The 9,828-nt window shown below is 45.1% G+C and overlaps 1 protein-coding gene across 1 annotated transcript in view; it reads right to left on the reverse strand.

The window, feature by feature from the left end:
• Positions 1-8,428, reverse strand: part of Rab8b (RAB8B, member RAS oncogene family) — a 73,528-nt gene extending 65,100 nt beyond the window's left edge. Inside the window, exon 1 of the mRNA XM_076576567.1 lies at positions 8,193-8,428. Within this exon, the coding sequence (XP_076432682.1) occupies positions 8,193-8,316 (124 nt within the window). The 5' untranslated portion in view covers positions 8,317-8,428. The remainder of the gene's footprint in view (positions 1-8,192) is intronic.
• Between the last annotated feature and the right edge of the window lie 1,400 nt (positions 8,429-9,828).

Here is a 9,828-nt window from a genome sequence, read left to right on the forward strand (position 1 = left end):
CTCCAGCAGCCAGAAGCTTTGGAACTTTACATAGTACCTAATCTCTCTGTGGTTGGTTTTTATCAGGATGAGGTGGGAGTCCACACCTAACTCTGCTTCTGCAAAGTACCTGGAAATTGTGCCATGCTGCCACAAGCTGCCACTGTGGTCTATGTCAGTAACCACACACCTAAATTTGATGAACATGATACCATGAAGAGCGTTAGCATTTACTCTGGGAGCCAAGAAATAAAATTCTGGACTGAGGAGGAAAAGAGCTCCCTGGGAAACATCCAAAGGTTCAGCAACAGGTAAATACCAAAGTGCCTAATTAGCCGGGCTAGGCCCTACAGGTAAGGCAGCGAGAAGGCAGCTTGCGAGCTACTGAGAAAGCTTCCCAAAGGAGACTCTGAGCAACCAAGCATCAAAAAACACATAATCAGTTCTTTCTCAAAGAAGCCATTCCTTTCAGGTTCTTATTCATTCAATTGAAAATAAAAAAAAAAAAATTCCCCTAACTTCAAAATTGAGCATAGAAACCATTTGTAACTCCAATTCCAAAGATGTGACACCCTCTACAGGTACCTGTAATCACACGTGAATATATACTCAAACAACCACACAAATAAGAAAAATAAATCAATCTTTTAAAAGAAAAAGGGCACAACATTCCATACAAGAAATCTAATAGTGACTGTCTAATGTTTGTTAGTACCGACATTTAGTCATCACGTCGCACGGCCAACAGCTCCTTGGTCATGTGAGAAGATAGCACATGTGTAGGAAGGTGCCACCCTTACTTCCCCATGACAGACAGATGTTAGGACTCCATCATCATCCTCCGTCTTGGTCATGTGAGAAGATAGCACATGTGTAGGAAGGTGCCACCCGTACTTCCCCATGACAGACAGATGCTAGGACTCCATCATCATCCTCCGTCTTGCTGGGCTCAGCCAGGACCTCAGCTCTCCACAGAACACAGCATTCCAGCAAGCCAAAGCAATCCACCAACAGTGGCATTTCCCTCCCAGCGCTGTGTGCTCCTCACTCTGTTCTGCTGAAGCCTCCCAGCCCAGCTGCGTACCCCTCAACACACTATGCCAAAGGACTGCACTGAGTCTTTAAAGAAAGTTACCTCATGAAAACTTCACCTCAAGAAATGCCACAAAATGGCAATTTCACTGACACCATAAAATAGTAATTTCTTTCCTTTAAGAACGACAGAAAATATAACTGCACACATTAGTTTTCCTCTAGATAAAGGCTATCCCAGTGTATATAATCGGTCCTTTATAAGCACATACAAAAATCAATGTTTTAAAATAGAATTTGGTTGTACTCGGCCCAAGAGCCCAGCCCATTCCTAATCCACTCACTACCCTGTGACTCAAACAAGCGCTGTGCAGAACACAGACACAAACACAGCTCCATCTGCTAATTAAAAATGGGCACGAAACTGTTAACAGGCATCTGTTGCATTGTTTGAAGCTAATGGGCAGAGACAAAGCTGAAATGGCTCTTCTAATGCAAACCCAGTGATTTCACTCATTTTCTGTTTGGTATTTATGAGAGTGGGGGGTTGGAAGCAGAGTGTTAAAATGGCTTATTATGTACACCAAGAGATAAGTGAAATTGCTTTCATATTCTAAAACTGATTACAGGGAAGCAAACAGCATTTTACACTAGAGAAGATAGCATTTCTATATTAACAAGTCAAATTAAACATTTTTATCTTAATTCAGATATAATCTAGTCATGTCGAACACTATGAAAGAACAACAAATTCAGGCAATGCTGTCTTTACAGTCTGTAACCGCTTTCACAATTCATCCATCTACCCATTCATTCACTGCACAGTCCTACAGAATAGGCCTTCGAGATTTACTAAGTGATTCTGACTTGCTTCTTGCCTTGGAAAACTCAAAGACCCTGAAAAACACACACAGATGATCACACTCCATCACTGATGATTCAACTAAGGCCTAGAACAACCTACTTACGCTAGGCCATGAATCTAGGAAGAGGATGCAAACCTATCTGACTTGGGACCTGCTGCACCTCTGAATTCATCATACCATCTCCTTGCCACTACAGATGAACCATTCTGCTTCACCGACCTAGGAACTGAAAATGTTACTCACGAAAACACAGTCCTGATGAAGGATCCATTTTCAAATACTGTAACCACCAAACATCCCTGACCACCATGCCTGGTTTGTAAGGAGGTGGTTCACAAGCCTTATCTACCCAGATATGTCTATTTTACCTGAACCACAACACTGGTTAATTACCTTTGAACTACCCATAGGTTTGTGTTTTTCTAAGAAAAAGTTCAGCCTATCTTGAGGGCAAGATTTTCCACCATGGCAATGATAACAATGCAGCTGAGCCACACACATTCCCTTGGCCCAGCAGGCCAAGGTCCACACCACCCCCTACCACCTCCCCTTCAGGCCCTTATTTGAGGCTCCTACCTGGCCTGTTTGAGCTTGCACCCTGACCCAGGCAGGAGCAGTGGATAATCTCACTATGTACTTCTCGAGTCATCTTTCCATAGCTACATACACCTCATACTCCACAATCTGACTCACTACCTAGCATCTACTCCTCCATCTGGAACCCTCTTCTCATCCTGCTATGAGAACCCTTGCCTGAAAAATGTTCCAGGTGCCGGTTATGACACACAGGAGTGCTGATCTGCAGCACGGAGGAGCTGCAGGCAGGTGGGCAGCTCGTGACCCTGAGGCAGCCCCAGGCCAGGCCTGCCTGCAACTTCCGACTATCCTCATTCCAGCTCCATCCTTCCTTTCAGATTCACTTCAGCAATGAACCACTAAGTTTCTCCGGGTCTTCAAAGACTAAACTACTTTGCTCTAAACAATATCCAAGCTGGTCCCCTCTAGCTTTTTTCAGTAGATACAGACAATGTTGCTGTGGTTGCCAAGTGAACCCGCCCCCTACTCGCTGCCTGCAGAAGGGTAGCTAATGCTCTTTAGTAAAGAACACTTAGGACAGATCCACATTCATACCTAACACTCAGTTTCCCCGTGCCTGCATTTCTAGAAAGGTTTCCTCATCACAGAGAGGAGTGTAACCCTTTATCATCCACTACTAAGTTCTACTTCTGCCTAACATTGCTATCAACACTAGCACTGAGATGGGAAGCCTACCCAAGAGCTCTGGAAGAGCATAATGACATTAAAATAAGGCTTTATGCACAAAATGTTCAATCTGAACTTGCATGTTCTTTGGTATTTTGGCTTGAGAAGTTGAAACTAAGGAAAACAACTCTGAAAATTAAAATCAACTTCCTCTATGTATCTGGCTTATGCTCAGCCAGATGTTGATATCATCTTGGATAAGAATGTAAATATGACAGTTTGTTTTTCAGTCAGTAAGTCTTGATAAAAGTTTTGAAATGAGAACAATCAAAAGCAGGGGTCAACACACTTGCTCTACAAAGGACAGTCAGTAAATAACTTTGTGGGTCACATATCATCTTTGTTGTATATTCTTCGCTGTTTTCATCTTTAAAAACTTTTTTTAAAAGGTAAAAAAACAAAACAAAAACCCCATTTGGCCCATGGGCTACCCTGCATTAACTGACTCAAAGGCAAATGATCCCCAGACAAGAATACAATGTTACAGAACACAAGGCCTAAAAGGGTACTGCTGGCATTTATCCCAACCATCACCAGTGTGGGGCTACAAAAATGATTTCATGAGTTCTTTCACACATTGAAGGAATGTTGATGGCGGGGTGCACTATGATCTCTTGACCTGAAACTCCAGGCCTGGAAGAAAGGGCAAAGGCTGTGTGCCAAGTTATTATCCCCATATAGAGTCTCCCAGAACTGTTTCCCTTAACAGAATGCTAATGGAAGTGGAAACACCTTACCTCCCCCCACCACACACACATAATCTAATTACTCTCTGGAAAATGTGGCTTTACAGACAGGATCACACTCGTCTGCAATAATGAGAGGGATAAAGACTTGGGTTTGAAGCTTCACCAATGGTTCTGCTGAAGAGTTTGGCATTTGTAAGGCTGGGCCAGGGCGTAAAGTAGATAATTTCTACAACTCTCTGATGTCAAACAATGACTATACTAAATAATGAAACCACTCAGGAAATACCTAACAGGAAGAAGGGGGCGGGGAGGAGGAGAGACCTAGAAGGGAATTGGCTTAGAAGGCCCCATTACAGGGCAGAGTTGGGTTCTCTCTCTGCTCTACCAGCACCTTGCTCAATACCAGGCCATTTCAAGATGTCAGGGTAACTTCGTATCAATATTAAAATCACCCACATCCCACAGGAAACATAATATATAGTGAACAGTATCACCAGTTCTAACTGTCTTAATATTCTATTTAAAGGTATTTATCTGAGTGTTAATTATGATTATGTAAGGGATGGGGCTGAAGCTAATAAAAACCTTTTCAATTTTCCAACATATAAGCTAAAAAGCTAGTTAGTTGGTCTGGGGCATTACACCCATAATTTCAAGTGACTTAAAGCATCCTTACTCCACCATTAGCAGGTATTATCTGACTGATAGACTAAAAGATTCCGAGTAAGTCACGTGAAAGAAAATCTACCTTTTATCATGCCAAAGAACAGAAAGCATTCAAAGTGCCAAACCTTAGAGAAAGAAAAAGAAAGTAGAGGAGACAATTCTACCTAGAATCAAAATGACTGTCTCCTCTTCCATGCTGACCAAACCCCCATCCAAACAGTCTAAAGATGGAAGATTCCCGTTTTAACAAACACTTAAACACTGGCGAGACACAACTAAAATGAAAGCATTATCTTCATAGTAAAAAGCAGACACGGGACGTATCTGCCAAATACACACTCACACACCCCAGGCCTTCAGAAGGGATCCTTCCTGGGGCGTGGCGCTTATCAAGTCTGTCAGCAATGTTACAAGAAGACCTTGGCAAGGCCAGGAGTTTACACAAATGGACACTTAAATTATGATGGGGAAAGACGGGTTACCAACTGTCACCTCAACAGCTTCAGATCACCTGGAGATGCATCTGGGGCTTGGAGGGGAGTGACATGGTTGTTAGAGATGTGACTACTTCAAGTCTGGGTTTGTGGTCAATGAGGAGTCTGTGGAACTTCTCACAAGAGGGGGCCAACTTCACCCTACTGTTCAAGCGTAACTGCAACCGCCAAGCATCTCAGCTGCCGGTATGTAGGTTCTCTGGCTGTCTCCTACCACATCCTGTTGGAGCTCTGGGGCTAAGCAAGAGCCTGGGATTTCCCCCTCCTCCCTAGCAACTGAAGAAGAGCTCGAAGCTTCTTTTTCACCACATTCTCCACACAGAAAGTACAAAGATCAAGAGTTCCCATGAGATTCACCATGCAATATCTATCTCCTAATCTAAGCAGTTATTAATGTTTCCATAATTCCAACCCTCCAAATATGCTCATTTCAATCATTAAAAACAATCCACTCAAAAAAAAAGATTCTAATCCTTCACTGTGAAATGTAATATAACACACACACACACACACACACACACACACACACACACACACACACACACACCAGGAGGAGGGCTAGGGATTAAGTCCTGGGCCTCACCCATGTTAAGCATGTACTATACCACTGAGTTAAATCCTCCCAGAAAAGTGATTTTTTAAAAATACTATGGGGTTGGGGATTTATAGCTCAGTGGTAGAGCACTTGCCTAGCAAGTGCAAGGCCCTGGGTTCGGTCCTCAGCTCCGTGGGGGTGGGGGAGGTGGTAAAAAAAGAAAAAAATACTATGTTCAGAGGTAGTAAATAGCCTTACAGAAAATGTGGCACAGAGTGTGTGTGTGGGGCGGAGGCTGACTAGTAAATCTATTTGGGGGAATACAAAGAATTTAACAAACTGTATCAGTGAGATTTATTCACTTTCTTTTTATTTTTTCCTTTAAAAAGGTTTATGGGTATGTGTGTGCACCTGTGTTTGAGATGTATACACGTGAGTGCAGCTGTCCAGAGAGGCCAGAAGAGGCATCAGTTCCCCTGTAGTTGGAGTTCCAGGCCAGCAGGTATTTGTGACTGATGTGGGTGCTGGGAACTGAACCTGCGTCCTCTCAGAGAGCAGCCAGCACTTTGCCCTGCTGAGCCACCTCTCCTGCCCCAGTGTCACTCACTTTCAAGGCAGGAGCAAAGTTCTGAGAGTCACACACAGAGTAACCAAGGCCTCCCCACTCAACTCGTTAGAAACCGTCCTTTCCCATCTGCACTGCAGTACGCATTCAGCACTCAACAAGAGTTATTTGGAGTTTTGAAATTGATACCAAAAATGAATGTCCTTTAGTAGCTGTACCAGCTTCCACCAAGCCTCTTACAAATACACTTGCGAGATGCAAGATGACATTTAAAATCTGCTTCCTCAGAAAAGAAAAGTCCCACTCAAGACTAACTGCCAAGAACTTGCAACTCAAACTTCCTTAAGCCCAGACATTACAACACCCAGATTTCCATTCAGTCTGTATGAAAGAAACCAGAAGAAACCAAGACTATACCTACTTAAAAGAATATACAAATATTTAAACACAGATGTTGTTTTGTTTTTTTTAAATTCAAGTATATGAGTGTTTTTTTTTTCCCTGCACACATGTATGTGCACCATATAAATGTCTGGTCCCCATAGAGGCCAGAAGAGGGTGTTGGATCCCATGGAACTGGAGTTACTGGCAGTTGTGAGGTGCCAGATGGGTGCTGTGGACAAAACCTGGGTCCTCTGTAAGAGCAGCAAATCACTGAGGCAACTTTCCAGCCACTTAAACATACTTATTACCAACACACTAATTCTCCATTGCTTGTGGATCACTTTGAAAACCATTTGAAAAACACCTAAATAAGCTAGTATTAGAGGCTGGAAAAATCACCCACACAATCAAAAAGCTGATTCTTAGGGTACTTAATTGACTGCAGCAATTTAACAAGAAAAATGTTAAGGTTATTCTACAGAAAGTTTAAAACCAGTTTTGATTTGCTCTTCAGTTTATAAGTTAAAGACTCTGCTACCTGCACACAATGTCTTTTACTAAAAATATAAGAAGGATAGCTCCCAGAGAGAGTGGGAATCTTTTTTCTTGAATCAATTAGAAGTAATTGGGAAATATATAGTATGTTGTGATTCACCTAAAAAGTAATTAGAATCAAAGGAAACGATACAGGGGGGCAGGTGGAATTTGTACTTAATCACGTGTCTTAGCCATTACTAAATACTCAAGCTCAAGAATTTAAAAAGTTGAGACACACTGCTTCCCAAGGCACGGAGTGAAGGGGTGAACTTATTTTTCTGACCACATCATCCCCAAAAGTCGCCAGCCCCCTTAATACCTATTAATACACAGAAGAATTGAACACTCCATAGACATTACTCCATCATTAGTCACTTTTAAAATCCTGATTCAGAGAAGTCAAGAGAAAATGGAAACCAGCGTTCCTAGTAACTGGGGAAAGTCCTGCGCCCCATGTTTTCCATTTCCTCTCTCTTCTCTGCTCAACCCCTGCACTACATCCTCTGTTTCCGCTTCTCCTTTCTAGCTAACACCCAGCTCTCCTTCACTTTCTCCGCCAAGCAGCCTCATGCTGCCCTCTGGTCCCCCTGAGCCCTTCTCCCACCTACAATTTTCTTCTGCATTTTCTCTTGGCATCTCTGTGCACACCTTTATAGCCCATGTCGCTTCATCCCTCGCCTCCTGAACATTCATTCATTCCCCCTCAATTCCCTTCTGACCGCCTGGTCTCACTTCTCTTGTCCCTGGTGTCCACTGTCCCTTTACTTCATTTGAAGCCCCTCTTGAGTCCTCAACCCTTCATTTCCCCCTCCACATTTCCTTCCTCTTTCCTGTCTTTCTAATCCATGTTCGTATCCACTCTCCCCTCTTTCTCTCTTTCTGTACAATTTCCTGTGTTCCCCTGACTCTGTCCCTCTGGGACTCCTCCGCCGACGCCCCGGAGCCCCCTCGTGTCTCCAACACCCCTGGTTCCCGATGGCTCCGGTTCCCCTTCCTCGGCCCCGCAGCCCCGCGTCCCCGCCCGCCCCTCTCGCCCTGGCCCTGCCGGCTCGCACTGCCCTCTCGGCGGACCCCGGGGTCTCCCTCCCGGGGCGTCAAAGCCCTCGCGTGCCCTCTCCCAGGCCCCCGGGCACCCGCCCCCCGCGTCTCAGCTCCAGTCCCGGGCCGCGGCCGCTCCCTCACCGATGGTGGAGATGAAGGTGGTGTTGAAGGCGTCCTCTGAGAAGCGGAACAGGAGGCAGGTTTTGCCGACGCCGGAGTCGCCGATGAGCAGCAGCTTGAACAGATAATCGTACGTCTTCGCCATCTTCTCGCTCCGGCCCTCTCTGACCGCGGAGAGCAAGGAGGCGGTGGAAAGAGGCGCCGAGGGGGCCTCGGGCGAGGGGGCGTGTCCGCCGAGCCGCCCGCGCCCCGCCCCGCCCCTAGCCCCTCCCCTTGGGAGAGACCGGCGCGCCCTCCCCCGCCTTGGCCAATCCGCCGGCGCTTTGTCATCACCTTCCGCGCCGCGAGGTTTTATGGGATTTGTAGTACTCTGGGGAAGCCTCGGGCGTGCCTGGCCGGGGCTGTCCAAGCAACCCCGGTGGATAACAAATCTGAGTGATGTGGGGCGGTGCGCTAGGAGTTTCCACCCATACTGGGAAAAGACGCTTCGTTTCGAACTCCTCTTCTCTCGCCACGGGAACTTGACTTTGTTGTTTCTTTGTTTGTAGGCATCTTTCAAATCCAAGACTTCGGAATTTTAGTCCCGCAGTTCGCGCATCTAATTGCCTGGACCCGGAGCGGGGAAGCTTTTCTTAGAGATGCGGTGGTCCTCGAAGTCTCCGGATTATCTGTAGAGTATTATCCAGCTTCTCCAGTTCCTGTCCGGTTCCTAGGTCCCCTTCCACAATTCTTCAATCATAGGGCTCAAAGAGTGATGTTACCCGGCTAACTTCATCTCCACTCGTGTCCTCTGAACTATAGGCCACAGCCAAATATGATGATCATTTTAGAGGATCTGCTTCACAGACAGCGCCCTGCTATCCACTGGAGGATGGATTTCTTTTTTTCGTTTTTAAGAAGGAGAAAGAGAATGTGGGAGGGCTTGTGCTACAGCTCTGCATCTTGTAAAATAGCATCACCTGAGGCGGGAACTTTGGCCATGGAGATGGAGAGAATGAGATTTGGATTAAGTCGTGGCTAAGCCACTTCACCCCTGTGTGAAGTCTCGCAGGCTTGGCACATCTCAGTTTTCTCATCTGTAAAACTGATGTAAAACAAATTACTTCATAGGGTTGTAGTGAAAATTAAATACTGGATGTGAAAGCACTTTGAAACTCGTAAGGTGCTGTGAAGTGTAGGTGTTAGCTGTGTTTAAATTTATCACTCCTCGGGAGGCTTTCAATTAATGGGTGGCAAAAGGAAGGGAGGAAACGGCACTTTGATGTATTCAATTCAGTCCTTCATTATTTATTACCCTAGACTAATTCTTTATTGTTCAGTCCTCTTTTATCTGCAGGTGGCAGAAACCCAGCCAGATCAAGCTCCCGTGAGAGTAGGGTTTACCATCCCGGTCATATGGAAGGAATGAGTAAGAGAACCAGGAGCTTTATCTCTGTCCAATCTCTGCTTCATTTTCCGTTTTAATTTAAAAAGTCAAATACCAACAGCCAACACAGCCCCAACACACACACACACACACACACACACACACACACACACACACACACACACACACACTTACATTAGCAAAAGTCTTTGGATTCCTCAATAATTTTTAAGAGAATTAAGGAGGCCCTGCCGGACTCCAAACTATCTGGGAATAACTAGGACAGATACT

Source organism: Peromyscus maniculatus, chromosome 7 (assembly GCF_049852395.1).
Source record: "Peromyscus maniculatus bairdii isolate BWxNUB_F1_BW_parent chromosome 7, HU_Pman_BW_mat_3.1, whole genome shotgun sequence".
NCBI classification, from domain to species: Eukaryota; Metazoa; Chordata; class Mammalia; order Rodentia; family Cricetidae; genus Peromyscus; species Peromyscus maniculatus.